The following is a 25308-nucleotide window of genomic DNA, read 5'->3' as shown; positions in this document are numbered from 1 at the left end:
TTTGTAAATCGAATTTGGGATGAAAATCAACAAGACAGACTTATCAGTCCTACAAAGTTAAAAACAATCAATCACGATTCACTGCACTCAGCGAATCAATCAAATAAATCTAAAAAGAAAGGAGCAAGAAAGAATAAAGAAATAGTGAAAAAGAGAAAGAAAGAGAGAGAAAGAAAATGAACGAAAAAGAAAGAAGGAAAGAAATGAAAAAAAAGAAATGAAAAAAGAAAGGGAGAAAGAAAAGAGGAAAGAAAGGAAGTAAAAATGAGAAAAGAGAAAAAAAAAGAAAATTCAGCCACACGGAGACTCGAACCCACAAAAATAGTTCATATTAGATTCCCAGTCCAGCGCTGTATCCACTCGGCCATGGATCAGCTTACGCAACTGACTGTTCTCAAAGCGGATGATATAACTATAATTGGATGCAATTACATATGATTACAATCAAGCGTCCGCATTATGGCTCTTAGAATAAACACGCATGTCGGCGCTGAAATTTTGAACGAACTGATGGAGGAAAACCTCGTTTTTTTCAAAACTAGCTTCAATTTGGAGTGAAAATCAAATGGAATAGCAATTGGCAGAATGTTGAGAAATAATGTAGGTATTCAGATGTCTAAATTAACGCTCGTAATCAAGATATCGATAATTTCACAAACCAGCTTTTTCTCAAGCAAATTCTCCAAAATTTTCCCCCAAAACGGGCTTATAAAATTTAATCGGTACTGTATTTGGTTCTACCCCATAGCAACATTATTTCTTTGATCGATTTGTAATACAATACGAAAAAGAAGAAAACAATCGCTCGGTGTGGATTTATACGGAGCGCACATTTGAAAAAAACCTCATGGAACGTGTTTTTGATCTTGTGAACATGGAGGTAAAAATGCTTTAAACGAAGGATTTTCAAATTTATTCTAATAATTTGTATAAAAAAAAAAAAAAAATGTTAAGCTACATCCAATGCACCAACATTTCACTCGCTGCGATATTTGATTACTGAGAAAACTCTGTTTTAGAGAACAACTTTATACGTCTTTTATACGTTTTTTATACGTCTCTTTGTGTAACCTTAAATCTAGTCAACCAGATTTTCCAACATACCTTGGAGCAACCAACGTTGCGGCCAGTACCACTGACCTTCAGCTGGGCTGTGATGTTAAACACCTTTTAACATCACAACCCAGCTGAAGGTCAGTGGTTAAGTGATTCTTAATATGGGGAGGGGCACATCAACGCAAAATGCTGAGGGGGTAGGTGCCGGAGAGGATGTGCGCGGAAGCTTTTAAAATGCATGCATTTACATGAATTGTACCTTAAATTATGAAACGTACCTTAAAATTATGAATTTTACCATAAAATTATGACTTTTACCCTAAAAGTATGAATTTTACCATAAAATTATGAATGTTTTTTTTCGTAGCCCAAGTGTGGTTTTTGTCGCAATTAGAACACTTCAGTATACGTATATTGAGGCTCTGTTATTCACAGCAAAAGCGGTGGAAACGGGGCATTGATCTCAGCCACATATTCCCCAAAGGAAATGGTCCAGGATTTTTTCGAAGTGCAAAAAAGATGTGAAGTCAAGAAATTAAAGACTACAGCGGAAGACATATGCCAAGTGCAGAAAGTCATATATTAAAATGAAAGGTCCCAATCAGAAATTTAACTTTATGTTTCTAAGTTTTGATGTTAACATAGTTGAATTCTCATTTTAAATATAATTATTATGTTCAAAACATGAATGTTTAATAAACATGATGACCTATAAATATTTGAACGATTGAAAAGTTTCATTTTAATCATAGTAACTCCCAAATGTAACTTCGGAAATGTCAACTGAAAAAGGCACAGTGTCTTGTTGAGTATCTGTTTGCCTTGATTGTGCAATACATACACTGTCTTTGTGCCGGTTTAGCAATCCGAAAACAGTCACGTCAAAATGTATCAGCACTAATTATAATCAAAACATCCACCATGCTTTTCTGTGAGGTGTGCATAGCACTGGTTACTTGTGTCAAATGAGTCCAGACAGTTCCAGCATATGTGCTTCTTGCACTTGACACAAGACACCCGATTGCAACCTTCATATTTTTCTATGAAGCCACAATATGGCGTGGGGCATTGTTTCACATTCGCACCAGCCGTGCGAGCCCATTGCCAAATTGAATCAGAGCTTTCCTTGCTAACTTTGTACTCTTGGCACGTCATGTTTCCAGGGTGAGGGTCTCCTCCGCAGCCAGAACAAATCTGATGTCCACATTCTGTGCAAGTCCATGCTACAGCGGATTCGGATCGACGATAGATCATGCAGCAATCAGGCGAAGGGCAAAATTTCAAGTCACCATGTTTCTTCTGCAACACAAATGCTTCCAGTGCTGCCCGAAACAACTTGATCTGAGATTCTTCATCATGTATAATAGTGCGAATGTCGACAAGAGTCAGTGGTTCCGTGCAACCTTCACAGGGGCAAATAACAGGAAAAATCTTGTCAGTCATGTTATGTTGAAGAAGGTTCTGAAGACACTTCAGGCAGAAGTAGTGTCCACAGGAAAGAAGACGATACGTCTTCTCAGCTGGGCAGAAACAAATTCCACACTCAATTTCTTCATTTGCATCTTCCACTTTGTTGACGTCTTTCAAACATTCCTGAATCATCTCCAGAATTGTCTCTCTGGAACCTTCCGAAACCGTCAACATCATCAGTCCTCTCTTTGTATCAATGGTTACATCTTCAACTCCGGGTTCTTCTTTCAGCTGCTCAAGCCAAGGACCAAACTTTAAAACCAGCGCTCTCAAAATTGCACCTTTGATGTTTTGCATCTTAATCGGTTGCGTATCCATCAACGAAAGGAAATAACCTTGAAGCAGCATCTTGAACTCTTCCCTGCATTCCTCTTTACCATAGATATGAATAACTTGGCGACGTCTATCAACGTTGATGAAAGAAGATTTTGCATCACCAAGAAGTTCCTCTAACCGGCCATCTGAGAGGTTCTGAAGCGCTCTTTCCACCCATTGACTTGATTTGTCAGCACCGACAAAGTCTTCAATAGGTATTTCTTCTCCATGGAGGAGTGTTTTCAAAGCTATCCTGACATCATACACCTGCAAGATATAAAAACAAAAAATAATGACGTTTGGCAACTTGAGGCGTATCTGGATATGTTGTGAAACTGACCACGATTACCAGACAAGGCAAAATAAAGTTCATTTCTGGACGCCCCTATAAAAAGAACGAGGCAATTTTTCAACACTTTTGCACCCATAATCTTGTAGTTCTAATATTTGTCAAATTTTTCTCTAGAAATCTACGACTTATACTTCAACAAAATTGTGAATATGCATGCTATCTATCACCTCTCATAAACCAAGATTTTGATATGCACCAGAAACGTTAATCCATCCCTGCTTACTACGATAATCTGTCTAACTGCACCACTGATGACAGAGAATGATTTCTATGTGATTGGTTGATTTGAAATGCGAGTGTTCTTAGAGTAAAAGTAATTTAAGATTGAGTTACTGTTGTCTTTTAGAGTTACAGTTGGTTTTAGTTGGAGTTTGGAGTTAGCGAGTTAGACTTATAGAGTTAAATTTACATAATGAAATAGGTTAATGATGAGATACTGATTTTGAATGAATTTATAAACAATTGTGCACAGCGTTTTGGACTTCAAAACACAGCCTTCATGTAGGATGTTTGACATGCACTGTCATCCACTTAATTGAGGTGCCCAGTATAGGTAGTAGGTAGCAGTTTCCAAACCTGTCTGTCTTAAACTCTTGTTATTTTATTGTTATATTGCTATGATTTGGAAAAAACAATATGATTCTCACCTTCTGATAGTCAGTCCCTGTTATTTGTAGATGCCATCCATCAGCACGGTTCCTCATCTGCATAATCTTCACCGTAATGTCTTCACCACTCCCTTCAACAGCATCAACAAAATCGTCAATCTGATCTTTCAAGAGTCTATAGATATGTACCATACAGAATAGGCAGCTTGTCACACGCATGCGTACGTGATACATCTCTTGATTTTCCGTGTACGTTGGTGCAGTCTGCAGCCCTTTCACTTTCTCGCTCATTTGCTGGTGAAAAGACGGGTCAAAGTTCACGAATGCTATTCTCCTTTGACTCTTCTCTGACTTTGGCTCCAAGACGTTAATATCAAGTTGTCCAATACCGTCGACGTTGAAAAGTGGACGCAGGTGCCTCTTTGCCGTAGAATTTTTCATGATAGTAGTTGGTTTGTTTCGCGGTATAGAAACCGAATTAAATGATACACGGGTAGCTCTCTTCAAAGCATTCTCAAGTTCCTCTTGAGTGACGTGAAAATCAAGCTTGCTTATGAACACTACTCTAGTATCCTCTTTCTTAAAGTCACACTTTATTGGTCTTCCGCGAAGTGGGAGTCCTTGTATATCATCCATGAGTCTTGCCGAGTCTCCAGTTGTTTGACAGGTTACGAATCCGAATCCTCTTGACCGTCCCAGAAACCAGGTAACTTCGACTGTTGTTTCAATGGCTGTTTTCCTCCGAGGATCAAATATGTTTTGCTTTGGCAAAGATGGTTGTGCAGACATTGATTCTTCCTCACCAGGGAACACTCTGCCATCCAAATTATTCTTAACCTGTATCGCATCAGACGGATCTAAGAAAGTCACTCTTCCCCATACCCCTTTCTTTGCTTGTGACCAATGACTTGGGAACTTGAATACTTCTTTCACTTGATCAGGTCGACATCCGCACAGATGAAGCACTTCTTCCTCACCCAACCCTTTCGGAATGCTGCTTATGTCAAGCGATCTGTACTCATCCCCCATCAGAACAAAACCTGTTTCACCACCAGTGACAACTACATGTCTCACATTACCAGAAGATCCAACGGGTACTTCTTTTTGTTCACGTCGTGCTCGGATTCTTTCATCTTTGAGGTATTCAGCAATCCTTTCCCTAGCACATACCTCTCCGTGACTTGCTATAAAAACATTGAGACTACCTGCTTCCCAATCTGATTCTATTATGCAAGGGGTGTTGCTTTCTTTTGTGATTCTGTCTTCAAGTCCTCGTAGTCGCTCGAACCGTTTCATGGCCAATGTTTTCATCAGTGCTGTACCCACATTGGTTATCTTCACTTCTTTGATGATGTTTCGTTCAAGAGCCTCTATATCGATCTTGTCTTTGAATAATTGTGGCACCACTTCATCAATCCATTCAGCTTCTACTGGCGTGAGATCGCATACAAAATCTTGAGAGGTTCTTCCGAGGTCTCCATAAATGAGCCATTTTGGTTGCGACTTCATCGATTTCAATACTGACGAAGGATGAACCACGGCAGTCTTCTGCTGTCCTACGATGGTATATCCTGCCTTTGGGTGCCCGTTGTAAACACTCAAATTCTCGAAGTATACGGACATCAAAATCTTCCTTAAGAAAGTACTACCATTTTCATTGTCATCATCAGTATCAGGTACTTCAGTCTTCTCAATCTCAATCTTCAAGCTTCGTTTCAAGATCTGTTTTATCTCATCCACATTCTCTTTCACAGTGCGCAATGTCTTGGCATTCATACTATTGCGCTTACACCATACATTACGGCCTTTTTCTGGTACAGTTGACCATGTCTTGTAGATCTTCAACATAGTGAGGATATCACCACCTTCAGAACTGTATTTCAACTTCATCATCTCCGAATTCCGCTGGTCTGCTTCTGAACTACCTCTGAATATAATGTTACCTGGTGCTGAGACTAAAGCTGCAAGTGCTACGGCTTCATCGCCAACATTATTCTCGATTCCAGTTAGTACAAGTTTGGTCAGTCTCGGTTCCAGCGGCAGCTGTGCCATTTTTTCTCCTCGAGGTGTGAGCTGCCTTTTTTCATCATCCACCGCGCCAAGAAGAACCAACGACATCATGGCCTGTTGGATAGCACCTTTTTCAGGAGATTCTACAAAATCAAACTTCTCCACATCCTGAACACCCATCTGTATCAGTTGTAACATTGCCATTCCTAAATGCACTCTCAGGATTTCTGGCTTCATAGATTGATCCATCTCATCGAAGTCTGACTTATTATACAAGCGATAGCAGACTCCTGGTCCTGTGCGTCCTGCACGACCCTTCCTTTGATCCGCCGATGCTTGCGTTATGCCAGTTACCTTCAACAAACTCATGTTTCTCTGAGGATCATACTGACATTCTTTCACCATACCAGAATCCACGACATACTTGATACCAGGAATGGTGACTGATGTTTCTGCAACATTGGTAGCAAATACTATTTGCGTTCCCCTCTGGCGTATCTTTGAAGACTTTCATCTGGTCATCAGGTTGCAATTTACCGTGAAGCGGCAAAATAATGACACCTTTACTCTTCAACGACCTTGCTATGTGATTGCAAGCTCGCTCTATTTCATTCTGTGATGTCAGAAACACTAGGATGTCACCAGTGTCTTCTTGATGATGAATCTGTTCAGCTTTCTCAACCGCTCTGTTGATGTAGTCTACGGCGTCTTTCCCTTCTGCTAATCCACACCAGATTGTATCAACAGGAAATGTTCTGCCAGATACATCAACAACTGGACAGTTGTACAGATATTTGGAGAAGAGGTCAACATCAATGGTGGCCGACATGATTACAACTTTGAGGTCTGGACGTCGATGTTGCATCTTCTTAAGCATCGCGAGCAATATATCCGTATCAACAGATCTTTCATGAGCCTCGTCAATAATCACGCAAGCGCAGTCTGCTAGGTCACTCTTATCTGCCAGGCATATATTGAGCAAAGCCCTGTCTGTCATGAATTTTGCCAGTGTTCTGGAACTCACTTTTCTGCTCTGCCCTGCAACATACCCAATTTCCTCTCCAACTTTACAGCCATATTCCTCAGCAACCCGTCGGGCTAATGATATCGCCGCTACTCGCCTCGGTTGGGTGCAGATGACGGTTTTCTTGGAGCCATCTGGACTGGTTAGAAAGTTAGTATCTTCAATGAGATACTGCGGTACTTGTGTACTTTTTCCAGAGCCCGTTTCGGCGCGAATAACACATGCATTTGTATCAGTGGCGGTAATGGTCTCTAAAATAAACGCTTTGTATCCATAGATTGGTAATGGTCTCTGCGTTCGCCGGCATTCTCTCAAAAACCGCTGACTCAGATTGTCTAACTCTGTCAAATCTACATTATCAGCTGTCAAAGGTTGCATTTGATCCATCTGAGATTTTGTCATCACAGACACTTGTTGAAATTCTGCTTGATAGCCCTGAACCTCTTCAATCTGTTGTTTGACAGCATTTTTCTGTTGATCAAGCTGGATGGCTTCTTTAATTGAATCACAATCTTCAAGTTTTTCCTCCAGTTCTTTCACTTGAAACGCCAACTCGCTCATTCTAGCATCTAGCTCAACAACAACTTTGTTTCCTTCAGATTCGATCTTGTTTAACAAAGCTTGAATTTTTTTCTTAGCAATCAAGCTACTGATACCTGCCTGTTCTTGTGCGAGGCTCGCATTCAAGGTGAATCTTTCCAATCGTTTTCCAAAGAGTTTTGTAGTCGCTTCTATGGCACTAGCTGTTGATTCAAATGTCACCACTGCTGATCGCTTGGAAGATGCAGCCTCATCTTCAATAATGACAACATTGACAAAACCCTTGCAGTCAGACTCTATTATCAACTTAGCTAACTCTGATTCACCAACAAAGCGAGCAATATCTTTGATCACAACATCATTTGGATTTCCTTTCTGCTGATGAGGATGCGGCCTTCTTCGATTAACTCGTCCAGCGTTCTGCGATTTTAGCTCTCCAGCATCTGCTGGACTATCGTTGGCACTATCATTATCTTCGAGTGCTGGCATGGCGATATCGGTTGACTTTTGTGCCATTGTGTCTTTATTAGACCTTGGGTTTATAGAGCACTCACCCACTATAGAGGCTTGAAGATGTCTCTTCCTACCCTTGCCAAACAGTTTCCCCTGAATCTTATCCTTCGCTATTCTCACCTCTTCTAGCGTATCAAACTTTATGATGGCATTGTTGCAGCGTTTCGATAGGAAGAACTGCAATTCGCTGAAATCCTCCAGATTGCATAAGAGAAACTCACGAAAGTCATCTTCATCTACATCTGGATCAATGTTTCTCACATTGACTGAAGTTCCAAGACGCTGTTTTCTCCTGATTTTCTCATCATTCACATCGTTGTCGATGCCTTTAAAGCTATGTCTTGGTCTTCTATGGTTTAGGCGTCCTTTGGACATTTTAATTATAGCTACCATTTCTCCTTCACCAAGTAAGCAGCCATTCAGGTTACTTTGTGCCGCTGTGGCCTCTTCATTGTTGGCAAAATCGAGGTTGGCTCGATTGCTAGGTGTTGGTCCTTTGACAGTCGACCACTTTACATTATTTGGTCTAATCCGCTTCCGGCGAAGAAATCGCTTGAAGTCTTCTTCATCTACAGATTCATCAATGGCAGTGACTTCCACATACCACCGCTCTTGGTTTGTGTTCAAATGTTGCTTTTTTCGATCGTGGTTGCCATTTGAATGCTGATCTGGTGGACAATGTTGATGGGAAGACCCTGATCTTCCTGTTCCTCTCCCTAGTGCCACACCAGTGGCTTCATACGACTTTCGCCAGGTGATATGCAACAGATTGTATGGATTTACGTTTTCGATACATGGCTATAATATTGGTTCCATTCATAGCTAAAGGTTTTCCATGCAGTAAGCTTCTTGCACGACTACAATCCAATTTGTCACACATTTGTTTTCCATGGGATGATTTCTTTCCATGTTGATCAGGGTTCTGTATTTCTTTAGTATTTCCTCCTGGATGCCGCAGATTTTGGCAACGGTGTTGTTTGGTCTTGGGTGGTTTGACTTTTACGGGCTGCCAGGACATTTGGTCTGGTGGTTGCTGGTTATCTCCTATCAGTTGCTTTGGGTTTAAACCAAACATTGGTACAGTATAATTCAGTTGTGTCATATAGCTCTGGTTTTGTGGTGGGCCTATTTGTCTATAACCTTGGTTTGGAGGCTGTCCCATGTAATTCATGTTCAACGGAGGCCTTAGATTTCCAGACATAGTTGCTGGTTGTTGCATCCCATAATTAAATGAACCCTCAGAATTGGCAACAAAGGTCACTTCTATGGGTGAAAACTTGGGTCCAAGGGGGAACACGTTAAGGATGGCTAAAACGTCCTCGGCGGCTTGTACAGAATCAAATGTCACCAAAGCTAAATTGGTATCACCGACCAAGTCAAGGGAAATGGTCACTAAATTTCCTTCTTCAACATTATCAATTTCCAGGATGATATCACGCAGCTCATCTTTGGTGACATTGGGGCTAAGGTTGCGAAGCAGCAACCTCTTACTTGTTTTGGCATTGCTGGTCATATTATTATCTGCTCCATCTTTCTCTTTATCTTTTCTTTGATGATGTTTCTGCTGTCCAGGATTGGAAATTTTTGTCTGTTTTTCCTTTGCATCAACTTCTGGACCTCGTTGATACGGCTCATCAATCTCTTCTAATATCACTTCAGCTTCTGCACCTTCTTCCCCAATTGCACATTTGTTCAGTAGAGATTCTTCAGCTGCGAGAGCATCACCTTCATTTGAGAAATAAAGTGTAGCTTCATTAGTCTCCTCGTACCTATCGTCATCACAGTCTTTGAAATCAATATTCGCAAACTTTACTTGCTTCTTCTTGAGGTATATTCGGAAGGTGGCAATGTCCACAGCACTATCGACTTTTCTGATTTTTAATATCAAGGAGCCACTTCTTTTAGTCTTTGGCTTGGTCTTTGCCTTCCTTCTAGTAGATTTTGCTTTCCCTTCCTCACGTACTTCTGCTGTAACATTGAGAGGAGGTGGACCGGGTTGATATTGGTATCTATTTGGCGGTTGAGTAAACATGTGTTGGTTTGGTGGACCATGGAACTGACCACCAGGTTGTTGTGGATTCATATATCCTTGCTCACCATACGGATGCTGACCTGGCGGCATATTTGGAGGCGGAGCTTGGTACATGTACCCCTGATTGGGTAGATTAGCATGATTGCCACAAGGCGGGCCAGACATTTGTTCTGCTCCATCTTTCTCCTTTTCTTTTTTCTTTCTTTGGCGAGGTTTCTGTTTTGCCGTCTTCGGATCTTTTGCCCGTTTATCCTTTGCCTCAACTTCTGGACCTCGCTGATACGGCTCATCAATCTCTTCTAATATCACTTCAGCTTCTGCACCTTCTTCACCAATTGCACATTTGTTTAGTAGAGACTCTTCAGCTGCGAGAGCATCACCTTCGCTTGAGAAATAAAGTGTAGCTTCATTAGTCTCTTCACTATCATCATTACAGGCCTTGAAAAAATCAATATTTGCAAACTTGACTTGCTTCTTCATGAGGTATTTGAGGAAGGTGTCAATGTCAACAGCACTATCAATTTCTCCAATCTGTAATATCAATGAGCCACTTGTTTTAGTATTTGCTTTCCTTTTACTTGATTTTCCTTTCCATTCATCGAATGCTCCTGCTTTGGAACGTTCAAACTTAAACTTTCCTCCTTGACGCTTATATTTTGGCTTCTCTGACAATGGTGAATGTAATGGTTGGTCAAGTTTAGAAGGCTCATGCAGTTGCAACTTTGAAAAATCCACAAAAAAATCATCTTCTTCAGTATCTTCACAAGGTTCTTTCACATGCACCGACTCTAAATTCTCCATCACATTAAGGTCCTCAGAATTGGTGACAAGGGTCACTTCTTCATTCAGTATTGATGAAATATCCTCGGCAGCTTCTACTGAATCAAAGGTTGACAGGGCTAAATTGGTATCACCATCCAAGTTGTGGTCAATGGTCACTAAATTTTCTTCTTCAGTGTTGTTAATTTCCAGGATGATGTCAGGCAACTCATCTTTGGAGTTAAGGTTGCAAAGCCGCAATTTGCCACTTGCTGTATGTATTTCCTCTGGCTTTATATCTAACAAAATGAAAACAATAACAAAAAGGTGATTTTAGTATTATACTCGCATGCAACTCTTACATATCTTGTCATACAAGTAACAAAAAGTCAATCTTACGTTTAGGGTTGTTTCTGAAGGTTAACCTTAATGCACTATCCAAAGTAAATCACATGTGAAGCAACATTTAAGGGATGCCTTCTTCTTTATTTGTATCTGAACCCTAACCCTATACGATCAGTATATTAGCTAGTCTCTCCTCCTTTGTAAAATTTATCTGTGACTCAATCATTCACATCATTTAAACTTTGGCAAGAGTTCCTGGTCACCACTGCAGGGCTGCCAACTTTGAAAAACACATTTCAGTATTTTTCAACCTCAAAATCAGTATTTTGCATACAAAATCCGTATTTTGAAAATATACTTACGGTTCTCAAGATATAGGCATTTTAGTGTTACTCAAAACAATAAAATACAAAGAAAGTTGAAAGGGATTACTGGCTATATCTCAGAATCAATATTCCTGAGAAACAACTTTTTTGGCTTAATCACAGCACTGTAGTGAAAGGATTAAATTTTTTTTTTTTAAAGTCGCAAAAAAAAAAAAAATCACAAGAGGTCGCCGTTGTGGGCGCTTTTGCACAGATGTCACTAGACACATGTAAAAAAGTACAGGGGCAGCGCCCTGGTGGGTGGGTGTTCAAGCCCCAGCTTTTTATCATTCCCAAACCTGTTTGAAACCCTAAAAACAGCATGTTTTCATGAGAAACACTAATTTTCAAAGAGCTTCCATTTCCAAGTTACAGCACTTTGAAATGTCCACTCCCTATACTTAACCATGTATGAAGCATTTTTAAACTTTTGCAATGGCTTTATTACATGACCTATGCATCTGACTTACACATATGTGAAGCCCAATTTAAAACTAATAATTCATTGATTTAAGTGGACCCCCCCCCCCCCCGACCACCCACCCACACCCACCCCAATGTGCCAAAGTCATGAGCAAAAAACAATGTAGGAAACCATCTTGTAGGCTTAAATATTCTTTTCATCATGGAGCTACAGAGTTAACTAAATACCTTCAGAAGACATACTTAGTAACCTGTCATAGCAGTTGAATGGTTAATGAAAAATAATAATGTGCATGCACCATTTCGAGGTATGACTCTTGTAGGCCTATTAACTATTAATTTTAATGTGCATGCATCAACCGAAAGTCGAAAAGAAAAACGGTGTCGAAACCAACTTGTAGGCCTATTCTTTTGCACCAATAGTGCTAAATAGTTGACTAAATACCTTCAGAAGACATAGCATAATGTAGCACGGGATGTAGCAGTTAGATGGTTAATAAAAAAACCCAATAAAATACAAATAAAACAAATTATTTAATAGGCCTACAAGATGGTTTCAACACAATTTTTCCTGACTTTCGGATTGTGCATGCACATTAATATTTTTCATTATAAACATGCAACTGCTACTATGCTATGTCTTCTTTCTGAAGGTATTTAGTTAACTATTTAGCTTTATTTGTGCAAAAGAATAGGTCTACAAGATGTATTCCGACATCGTTTTCCTACCGACTTTCGGATCGTGCATGCACATTATATTATTTATTAATGGACGGAAATGTGGCACGCTCCATATTTTCGGTTTTAAACTTTGGAATGCGGGACTGGGGACAGTTGGCAGGTCTGTATTTTGCCAAATACGAGCAGTGAAAATCTCTGAATAGCCTTACTTTTAATACATATATCAAACTTTTTGAAAAACGTATTTTAGGACACAAACCAGCATTCTCGTGATTCTTGACCAATTTCCGCATTTAAATACGGAAAATTCGCACTAGTTGGCAGCCCTGCCACTGTATTGACCTCAGACAGTTTCTTTCCACTGATGCTGTGGGAGGGTATTATATAATAATATAAACTTTCCTACTTTGTGGGTATTGAAAAAAAAACACCCATTTTGGAAGAAAAAGGCCACTTTCCCCACTGAAAAACATTTGAAGTCATGAAACATCTCTTGAAAACTAGGGGAAATATAAGAAATGGTTTTAACACAAGTCTCCACCAGAGCTAGGATTTGACAAGTGTCTGTTCACCAAAACTGCCTGTCCAAAATTTGACCCTGAAAACATAAACCTCTGCCCCTCGGGGTTCAGTCAGTTCAAATAGCTATGCTTACAACTGTGTACATAGACAGTTTATGTGTGTCCACCACCACTTATGAGTGTAAATTCGTATGAAAGTCCACAACTAAAGCTCACTATTAAAACCACTCTGCGTGCATGCATTCCATGTGACTTGATGATGCAATCAGCCCAAGTCATATATACCCAGGAAATTGCTGCCCAGGGCAGCCTAACCTCGGTAGCTACAGGTCGCTGATCGTGTGCGTGGCATGCGATGGGTCCCGGGTTCGAATCCCGAGGGTACCAAGTGACTTCTTTCTTCACCTTCTCTCCTTTTTTGTTTCTTCTTTTCCTTCCATTAGCAAAAAAAAAAACACGGGTAGGGTTGGGGTTAATATTCCCAAATTATGGACTGTGGTGATGTTGTCATGTACACTTACTTTGGTTGGTTTGAATCATTTTCTGCTTCTCATTTTTGGACGGTTGATCTTGTGAAACGACAATCTTTTGCTCCTCTTCTTTAGATAATGGCTTTTGTGAATTTTCAAATTTCTGTTTCCCACATACTGTACTTTCAACTGGCCAGTTTATCTGCAACAGTAATTTGTATCAAAAGGTACAAACTTAAACTACACAATTATCTTATAATATGATTTTTTTTTTCAAACCTTTTCTTTCCTATATTTGTATAAATGTTTACACATGTCCAAACTTACACTTAAAGCCATATTATAACATTTTCATACAAAATAGATTAGCATTTCTTTGCCATAAAATGCTAGGTTTTACTGTCAGATATATCCCCTTTTATTTTTGAGCTGAACAACTACGGCAAAGCAAAGAAAATTGGAATTTACTACCAGCGCATATGTCGCCAATACCCTTTGTTGTGTAGATCACCGTCCCACACGCTGTGTACGTACTGTGTGTTATGAACATCGTGTGCGTTCGACTAATAATTCCATCGTAATAATAAAATGTCGGTTCCATCGCTTTATTCAAAATCTCGGATTTTGACAAAACTACAGCACCTAGAGTCTTGATTTTTGCAGGGTATATTGGTTTAATAAAGTACAATATAATCGTGTAAAAAATGAATTTTAAAAATCAGTGAGGGCGTCCTCCTCAGCAAATGTTATAATATGGCTTTAAATGGAATCAACCAAATTTGTTGTGTTTGTAGTTCAACAGAGCAATTTCGACATACAACATTAAGCCCCCGAACTCCATGTTAAACGGCCAAAATAGCCAGTTGTTGCTTTCACATCACCTCGTTATTTCGGTTAAAAATGGACAAAAAACCCTTCCTAATAGTTATTTCTAATATTATTTCAGCATTTTGGGTAAAGAATAACTCAATTTATAAAGAGAGTTTTTCTTTTGTCAAAACCAATTTGAAGAAAACTTACTAGTTTTTCTTGCTGACAGTTTCGTCAGTGAGCCACTGACTTTATCAAAGCTTGGTGTTGTTGTGATGATCCAACAGCTGATGACTGGCGGGAAGTTATGTCACTTCCGGTGTAAGTCTTGCTAGCAGTCTTCAGAAGTGGATCGTACATGTGACAGGGGCGGATCCAGGAATTTTCAATAGAGGGGGCGACGAGCCACCACCGCCCCTGCTGCGGTTCGGTGCCCACACAAAGTCAGGCGCCGCTCTGCAAAAATACACAGAGTCAGGCGCCGGTCTGACTAAGATTGTAAACCCCCTTGTCTCTGTTCATTACTCCTCGCCCCCTCTTTCTGATCTGTATTGATTCTTTAATCCATCTGGCTTTCCTATCACTCTCCCTCTCTAAGATTTTGGACTCCCCCTAGTTGATAATATGGGGTTTTTTGGACTCCCCCCATAACATCTTCATGGAATGGTTAGAACAGCGCGCCATCCTTACTGCCCCACTACAGTGTAAACCCCGCCTCTGAAACGCTATGTCGACGACGCTTTTAGAAATAGTTCAAAAGACTCAGCTGAAACATTGACAGAACATCTGAACCAGGTCGACACTACCTCTAGCATAAAGTTCATGTATGAGGAAGAACAGGACCACCAAATTCCCTTTTTGGACACCCTAATAATCCGCAAACCTGACAATTCTATCAAACTCATGGTCTACAGAAAAAAGACCCATACAGACCAATATCTGTCTTTCACGTCCCATCATCCTCTTCATCAGAAAATGGGAGTTGTGCGCACGTTACTTGATAGGAAAGACAGAATAGTTACGGAGGAGGACGATAAAGTCGAAGAGGAGGAACACATACAACAGCCTCTAGCTAAGTGTGGTTATCCCAAGTGGACAATTGATAAGTCAAGAATCAAATGGAAGCCAAACAACAAGAAAAGACAAAGAAAAGTAAGAGCACAACATCTGAACAAAAAAGTAAAGGTTTGGTGGTGATACCTTACGTAGCGGGAGTGTCGGAAAGAATAAGTAGAACTCTCAAAAAACACGACATCGCGACTGCTATGAGACCCCATACCACGATCAAAAAAATGGTGGTCCATTCCGAAAGATAAACAAGATCCGGTTAAAACCCCTAATTGTGTTTCCCTGAAGTTCCCTGCGGTAGCTGTGAGCTAACTTATGTTGGTGAAACTAAAAGAACTTTCGGCACGCGTCTGGATGAACACAGGAGGGAGGCGGAGAAAGCAAGTCAACAAAAGTATACAAGGTCAAAGAGGAAAGAATCAGAGAGCCAATTTAAGAACTCAGCCATAAGCGATCACGTAGCCAGGGCTAATCATATTATCAACTGGGGGGAGTCCAAAATCTTAGAGAGGGAGAGTGATAGGAAAGCCAGATGGATTAAAGAATCAATACAGATCAGAAAGAGGGGGCGAGGAGTAATGAACAGAGACGAGGGGGTTTACAATCTTAGTCACGCAGTGGCGGATTTAGAGGGGGCGCACCCGGCGCGCGCCCCCTCTATTTTTTGCAGACCGGCGCCTGACTCTGTGTATTTTTGCAGAGCGGCGCCTGACTTTGTGTGGGCACCGAACCGCAGCAGGGGCGGTGGTGGCTCGTCGCCCCCTCTATTGAAAATTCCTGGATCCGCCCCTGTCACATGTACGATCCACTTCTGAAGACTGCTAGCAAGACTAACACCGGAAGTGACATAACTTCCCGCCAGTCATCAGCTGTTGGATCATCACAACAACACCAAGCTTTGATAAAGTCAGTGGCTCACTGACGAAACTGTCAGCAAGAAAAACTAGTATGTTTTCTTCAAATTGGTTTTGACAAAAGAAAAACTCTCTTTATTTGTTGATTACCAAACCTGATGAATTTGTTTCAAAATAACTCAATTTACATATAATAGGTAGAAAGTGAGTTCATAGATTTCTTGTCTTTGACATTTAATATGCACTTGCCATTTCACCGACTCATGATTTACTTTGGAAAATTAGGCAGGTAATTAATGATTATCTCTCCCTCAAGTGTCTCACAGCCATGCATGTTTATAAGAATTATTAGTGAATGGGCATATGGTTCACCCTGGCAGGGTGTAAGACAATACTAGACACACTAATACATGTGTCAATTTATACATATCAACAGAACTTATATATCAAGAAGCTTAACACATTTGTAACAAACCTGTTCTTCTGTCATATATTTTAAGAGCTTCGGGTGGTTTGCTCTGGCTATATCAATTGCTGTTTGATGATCCTGTAACATAAGATAATTAAAAATCAATATATACAGCATGTTAGAATGAATATTTTAAACAGTTCTCTCAACAAAATAATACAGCATTTACACAAATCGTAGTAATCAAACTTGATGTTGCACTGCAATTAATGGCAGGCAATATTTTTTCTAACTTTTATTGAAATAATATAATTAACACACATTCCCTCCCCCCAACATGTGTTGTGTGGGGCTTGTGTCATGATATAGATGGTTGGTTGGCTGTCCAGTCAGCTCTCATCTGTCTGGGCAGAAGCAAAATCATTAATCCACTCTGCAGCTTTATCAAACAACTGATCAACTTCTATCTTGATAGGGTGATAGAGTATGCTGGTGACCTCAAAAGTGTCCAGTTATTTGATTATTTATGAATATTAATGATCTTATATGCATATTTTGCCTGAATTTCCTTTATTCCCAAACATTGCAGCTTACATGAAATAACTGATTAATTTCTAACTTGGTGATAGAGTATTATCATCTCTTGCACTGTATAGTTTTTTTGTTAGGTTATTTGCATATTTATGAATATTAATGTGCTTATTTGCATGCACATTTGGACTGATATTCCTTTAATCCACGCTGTAGCCTACACAAAATTAACTTCTAACTTGGTAGGATGATAGAGTATGATCACTTCTTATGGTGTGTATATAGATTTTGGTCAAGTTATTTGCATATTTATGAATATTAATGAGCTTTTTGCATATTTTGCAGAAAATTCCATTAATTCACTCTTCTAACTTGTTAGGGCAATAGAATATGATAACATCTTGTGCTGTATCATTTGTGTCATGCTATTTACACATTTATGAATATTAATCATTTTTGCATATTCTTTACTTTACATACCTTTGTTATAGGGGACAGTGACCCAGGGGTCTAAGATTTTGACTCATAATATTGAGGTAGCTTCAGGTCATGGGTTCGAATCCCTGTGGTATCAACATGTTGTGCACTTAGGTAAGGCCACCGTTTTTCCATGTTAGGCAAGGCCCTTCACCCCTTTTGCCTCTCTCCACCCATGTGTTGTGCACTTAGGCAAGTCTCTTCACCCCTTTTGCCTCTCTCCACCCAGGTGTACAAATGGGTACCGGCTTTATTCTATGCCGGAAAGGTATTAACAGACTGTGGAGGTGTAGCGATCCTTCCCAATGATGGGATTGAAAATGTTTAACTAGCAAAAACCATGTTGCTTTTGCAAAAGTAATTGGCTTGACACTCTGAAACAGACGTGCAATAAATTCAGCTTACACTCGCACTCTAATCATACTCAATGGGCCATTCAGGGATCTGTCCAAATAGACTGACCATAATTTTTACAGCCAGAAAAATTCTAGATTTTGGTTTGGGGAATGCGTGGATAGGATTCTAAAACCTAACCAGCCCTGGAAAAAATTGTCTATTCGGCAATCTCCTTGCCAGGAAATAAACATATTTTCCAGGCCTAAACCTGACCCTGAAAGATATACTAAGTTTAATGAAAATGAGAGCTATGTGTAAAACATTACAAAATTTTAAAAAAATAAATAAAAAACAACAAAACACCAGATAAAACAAGAGATCTCTCTGATAAATTACAAACACCAACCTGATTAAATACATCAGTTTTAGCCTGATGTTCCATCAGCAATGCACACAACTCACTGTTCCCCTGGTAACATGCTATATGTAGTGCAGTATTGCCAAGCTGATGGTAAAAATAATGAAAAGGACAGTATTTAATCAGAGTATTTAACCTGGTATTTAATGGCCTGTGCAGTGCACCCCCTCCCCTATGTGTAATCACCAGCAAACTGGATATAGATATGTATAGATAGCTAAAGCACCAATCATGGGACAAGCCAGCTGAGGGAATGACAGCTACATGCAAATCAGGGGTGACATCCCGCTATCTCTAAGGACCGCTATCTCTAAGGTTCGCTATCTCTAAGGTTCGCTATCACTAACGTGTAAAGTCTATGGAGATCAGAATCCCGCTATCTCTAATACAGAAATATACCTAAAAAAAGGTCCGCTACTTCTAAGGTTCGATATCACTAATTTTAAATAAGGTTTGCTATCACTAATTTAAAATAAGGTTCGCTATCACTAATCTTGAATAAGGTCCGCTATCACTAATTTATTGAAGGTTCGATATCTCTAATGTTCGTTATCACTAATTGCAATAAAGGTCCGCTATACCTAAGGTTCGATATCACTAGTTTTGTTTAGGGTTCGCTATCCCTAATTAATTAAAGTATCGATATCTACAAGGTTCGCTATCACGTTAGGGTGCACTATACCTAAGGTTCGTTATCACTAATCTTAAATAAGGTCCACTATCTCTAATTTTAAATAAGGTCCGCTATCTCTAATTTAAAAAAAGGTCCGCTATCTCTAATTTTAAATAAGGTCCGATATCTCTAATTTCAAATAAGGTCTGCTATCTATACCTTATTTAAAATTAGAGATAGCGAACCTTAGAGATAGCGGACCTTATTTAATTAGGGATAGCGAACCTTAGGGATACCGGGATTGTTAAAATTAGAGATAGCGGACCTTATTTTAAATTAGTGATAGCGAACCTTAGAGATAGCGAACCTTCAATAAATTAGTGATAGCGGACCATATTTAAAATTAGAGATAGCGAACCTTATTTAAAATTAGTGATATCGAACCTTAGGAATACCGAACCTTTTTCAAAATTAGTGATATCAAACCTTAGGTATAGTGGACCTTTTTCGTAATTAGTGATAACAAACCTTAGGGATAGCGAACCTTAGAGATAGTGGTCCTTAGAGATAGCGAACTGTAACCAAATCAGGAGGGTCATATTTTGCCAATATTATTTATGCTACGAACATTTGCACTTTCCTTTCCATTACTGCTATATTGTGAAAAACATGTAGCTGAGGTGTTAGTCCAATATTAGGAAAATATTCAAACCATTGGCACCATGTGTATTTTCACTCGCAAGGGTGATATTGACAGTTCTTGTTGCACTTTCGCCATTTTTAATTTCACAGATGATTTGGCCATTTAACCTAGAGTCCGAAGTTTTCCGTTTTACGGAAAACGGAAGAAAATCACGGAATCGGAGGTACAACACGGAAAATGACATTTTTGTATGATGTGACAAAAATTGTTAAAAGATAAGAGAAAAAAATGTTAAAAACAATCATGAGATGTGTTTGTCAGCTTTTATGATAAAATGACTGTTTAATAATACCTAAATAAAGGTATATTACCTAGGCATGAACCCCTTATATCCCACCACACATCGTAATAGTTGCCCTATTATCGTGAGAATATTCAAATCAGAGCATATTGATCGCGATATTGAACACTTTATTGTGACATTAATATCATTGTTTATACATTTTAAGCTTTATTCATGACACGGATTTACACATTTTACAACACGGATTACAACACGGAAAATGGATTTTAGAAAACGGTCAACTTCGGACTCTAATTTAACCACACCAAATGCTTGTTCACATAAATAAATGCTTAATTTTTACCTCATCAACTACATTGATGCCTTCGTAGTTAATGTGTTTGAGCAATTCCTCACATATTTCAAAATGGTTAAGAAACACAGCCATGTGCAATGCTGTTGCTTTCACCTGTAAGATAACAAAATTAATATTTGTTTGGATACACATGCAAAATTAATCAAATGCAACAATAATATGACTGAGCACCTTTGTTCCATAACCATTAAGGTATAGGACATTTTTTGTTTTTGATATAGCCCCCAAATGAAATGTATTTAATTATGTTTGTACTCACTCAGGTAGCATTGTGTGTGAATTTTACATCCGAACTAAGTGCTATTCTTTTTTTATGGGCATTTTAGTGTCTAAAATGGCCCAAAATGAGGGTTTTTCAATATTGCCATCCATTTCTAATCGTCACCCCCATAGACTTTACATGTAAAATAAAAAGGCTCATAAAATGTAATAGCACCTAGTTCGGATGTAAAATTCACACAAAATGCTTTTTGAGTGATTACAAAGATAATTAAATACTTTTCATGAGGGGGCTATGTGGAATTTTTTTAAATGTATTCCTTGTACAATGACATTTCTCAATAAAATGTCCATTGGAACAAAGGTGTGAGTATATGACTGAAACATGTAAGACGAATAAAAAACATGACTGAACAAAGGAATTTATTATGATATATGGAATACCCTCCACAATGGTCATTTTATATATATACAAATTTATTTCTGCAGTGTAGTCAGAGTCAGGGTTTGCAAAATGCATCGCATTTGAGTGTTAAAAAAATACAGATGAATGTGGACTGACCCTGCACTAGAAAGAATTTCCTTTTTCTTTCAGTGTGATTAAACATGGTAAATCTGTCTACCTTAATACAACCAAATAACAAATTTCAGTGGGATTTCAGCTATATGACCCAAGTTTTATATAAAATTGGATCGATTGAGCCCATATTTATTGGTCGAGCTATGAGTTTCAAAATATTGGACGAGACGTATAGTCGAGTCCAATATTTTAAAACTCATAGCGAGACCAATAAATATTGGGCGCAAAGCATCCAATTTTATCATTATTATGTTTTGGATCCAATATTTATACACACTTGGATTCATCAAACATAATAATGGTTGCAATAGGATTTGAACTGTTCATATGAGACCAAAAAGCAAAAAGCCTTACATGGTCATAATTGTTGACGGACACACTGACTGACGGACACACAGACTGACAGACACACTGACCGACACACAACTCGTGATGCCAAAAGGTCTTTTCCTTCGGACGACCTACAAATGAGTACAAACAAGCCTAGTATTGGTTCAGTGGTTCTTTAGATAGCGCTTGATATTTTGAGGGCATGTCTCAAAACTTGGATTTTTTTTAATGTTGAAGCCTATGGCTAGCATGCATAGCATTAAAGTCATCATATTCATACCTCATCCACCTCTTTGATTCCAGCTCCTTGCAATATGAGATACTTCACCATCTCTATGTTGTTTAATTCAGTTGCCAGATGAAGTAAAGGCTTACCTCCCTGAAAAATGAAAAGAAATTGTGAAATTCACCTTATGATTGATTAAAAAAGTGCACCCTATAAATATAAATTCAAGCAAAAATCAATGCTGCAACTGGCCTGTGCAACTAGACTCAATCAAATACATGATAAAAAGGTTGAAAAGCAACTTGATGAGGCCCAAATTCCTACTTATTTCTGATGTGGCACTTGCGTATGAATGTCCAGATTGTGACCTTTAATGGTCTTTATATAATGGTCTTACTCCTACCACCCTTGCCCTTCGTGGAATGCTGGCCCCTGTAATATTTTAGATTTTAAGCCTTTTTTCTTGCCAATTTTCGTCAATTTTTGCTCCCCCCTGAAAAAAAATGTTGGGTTTGGGTTGCCAAGGCTGTTTTGAGGGATGCTATAATTCCAGTGAGAAAGGTCCAAGGAAAGAAACCATTTATTGTGATATCTATGCATGTATAATTTAGGGTGATGGTCTTGGTCTGGTCAAGTGGTCTTGACTTGCAACCTAAAATTGCCACTCAACTGCAAAATATTGTTGATATAAAATCTTGACAAAATTATTTGAAAATTAGAGATAAATCAAAGCGATTTCCATTGAAAAAAAATCCTAACTGGTAAAAGATTTTCAAAGTGTTCTTTAATTTAATATAATAAAGAATGCAGTTGATTATTAAACCAAAACAACATGAATTGTTCATAATTAATCAAATGAAACTGGTAAAAGACTTTCAGAGGGTTCTTTAATTTTGAATAAAGAACATCAAAATGGGCTAATGCAGATGATTATTAAACCAAAACAACATTGAATTGCCCATATTTAATCAAAATTTTTAAAAATTGATATAAATCATGATTTTTTTTAACTATCATTTGATTTAAATTGTGATTTCACCCTTCTCCCTGGTGACATCCAATTCACCAGAGAGGAAGATGAAGACCGGCAAGTGCCTTTCCTTGACACCTTAATGATGCCGGTTAGCGATGGCACTAAGCATTACTCAGGTGGGGAAGAACAAAACTGATGATACTTACTATCTGAAAGGACTTGGCAGATGTGGCAGTAATTCCTTCAATACTTTGAACACTGTTGTTCAGAACATCCAGAATTGTATCAGCAATCTTCACATCTAAAAAAAACACAGGAAAACTATAGTATACACAATTTTGTTCTCTCTCTCTCTCTCTCTCTCTCTCTCTTCTTCCCTCCCTTGCATTTGAAGGTTAAAAAAATTCTTCAACAATTGACCAATTATTGGACATTTGTGGTCCTGCATGGATTTGGACTGCACGAAAAGTTAATAAGACCATATAATTATTCCCCGGGACATTCATGTACTGTCAGCATGCGATGTACCAATGGTCCATGATTTCTGGGGGAACAGGACCCCACTGGCTATGCACCTTTTTCAAGCGGACATTTTATAATTCAAAGCACAAACCAGGTACTACAAAATACTACTTGATATATGCACTGCGCGTGTGTGCATCCCATGTGATGTGATGACGCAATCACCCTAAGTGATATATATAAGCACGCTTTCGCTGGTCAGGCAAGCAGAAGACACATGGCTAAGTGTCGCCAGCCTAGCCTAGTGAGGGGTCTCAGGTTCGAATCCCATCCTGAGCAAACAACTTCTTTCTTTCTTTTTCTTTTTCATTCCTTCCTTCTTTACATTCCAGTCACCAAAAAGCCCTTTGGCCGTTAGGGTTAAGAAACACAGGTGTATGCCACTGATGATATCTCCCATTTCGGACTATAATTTTACTTAAAAGTACTTTTAATAATGCAACTGGAACTCAAGAACTTACACATAGGTTCACACATCTGTTCAAGTTGTAGTGAAATGATTTCTTCATCATCAAACCAAACTTGGATGATACCATGTTTCTCACACCAATCAGCTAAGTCCTGACAGAAGTGGTTTCTGGATTCACACGGGACTTCAAAATACAGGAGTACTGAGCCCTTGCCTTGACCATTCTCAGAGATATATATAATGTCATTTCCACACTGCTTGGCCAGCAATTGTCTGAATGCTTCAACATCTATTTGCCTGAACTGCTTTATGTCACCCCTGACTCTTAATTTCACCAGGGCTTTTCTCTTACCTACATGTATTGGGATAAATAACAAACTTTTAATAAATATTAAACACGCATTTTATTGGAGTTCGCAAAACAGTCTTTCACACATTCTACAATAATCAGGCGAATGCACGCATGAACACACAACTATAAGACCTTTCCAAATCAACTCTGTTTAACCATTAGCAACAAATTAAAACATGCACACACAAAAGCACACCAACACTCACCAATTTAGTTTTGAACTGAAATAGCTATTCTTGTTTTTTATTGTAAAGTACAAAGATGGTCCTATAATATAAGGATCAAATTACATTTTCCCATCTTCTCAAATAATGGAGCTATGGTCCATCCGTTTTCAGCCTGAAATGAGTTAAAATTTTGCCTTGGCAACAGGTAACATATGAGCAAGCAAAGTGGATTTTCACCATCTGCACTCAAAGCCCTTTAATTATGACCTACACATTAATCAACTTTTTGGAACCTTTGTCTACTTTTATGATATATTATGGGTTACTCTTAAATGTTAAAATCAGACAACTTTGCTCTATTTAACTGTACACAAATTATACAAAAGTATAATATATACATGCACTATGAAATAATATTATAATGACTGAAAAAAATACTGCAATCTGAAATGAACAATGAAATTAGTTGAAGTGATAATGAAATTTTTCAGTGTTTCAGTGGTGTCTCGGTGAATTTCAGTGTCACTCATTTCAATGTGTATTTCAGATTTTAGTGATTTTTTTTTTCAGTGATTACATTTCATAAGAAGTAGATGAAAAACAAATTTCAAAATATTTAAGATACAGGGTGTCTCAATAAAAATAGGCATTATGGAATAGAGGACTAACTTAAAATGTTGGCAGTAAAATCAAAACTTGTTTGTAGATTCAAGAACCATGATGTTTCTTCTTTAAAATGGTGCACAAATCATCAAAATCTGTTCACACGTCACTGAGATAATTGGGATATTGTACAATTAGACCCATTTTTGGACCGTTTCCAATGGGGGCAATACACATAATGTGCTGCATTGTAGTTTAGAATGGATGAAAGATATGAAATAAATAAACTCTCAGTCTTGCTGGGTACGAGTTCATACATTTCTTAAGCAACAGCAGGGCCATGGGGGTCGGTTAAGTTTCATAGTGTACACATGCATGACCAGGAAAAGGGTTATTTTTCAGAGAATGAATCGCACAAATCGTGTTTAGGTGGTCAAAAACGCTACTGCATTTGGGAGTTATTTTATTGATACTGCTATTTCGCAAAGTTTCCTCGACTGATTTGCATTAGGACCATCATTCAAACATTTTAAATATTGGAAAATGATTTTACAAAAAAAAAACATATAAAGGGTGTATTCTTTTATGTATTATTCTGTATTGGTGGTAACGTTTAAATAAAAAT

General features: G+C 38.6%; 1 protein-coding gene across 1 annotated transcript; it reads right to left on the bottom strand.

Annotated features, from left to right (window-relative positions):
* Positions 1–1868: 1868 nt before the first annotated feature.
* Positions 1869–23930, bottom strand: LOC140149651 (uncharacterized). Its single transcript, XM_072171731.1, is given in 11 exon segments — positions 1869–3108; positions 3841–6292; positions 6294–8686; positions 8892–10978; positions 13536–13686; positions 16692–16763; positions 18376–18474; positions 20291–20395; positions 21712–21810; positions 22837–22931; positions 23614–23930. Coding segments are annotated over 11 exon segments (8724 nt in total). The 5' UTR covers positions 23630–23930; the 3' UTR covers positions 1869–1953.
* Between the last annotated feature and the right edge of the window lie 1378 nt (positions 23931–25308).

Source organism: Amphiura filiformis, chromosome 4, assembly GCF_039555335.1.
Source record: "Amphiura filiformis chromosome 4, Afil_fr2py, whole genome shotgun sequence".
NCBI lineage: Eukaryota > Metazoa > Echinodermata > Ophiuroidea > Amphilepidida > Amphiuridae > Amphiura > Amphiura filiformis.
This window is presented reverse-complemented; position numbering and strand designations above follow the sequence as displayed.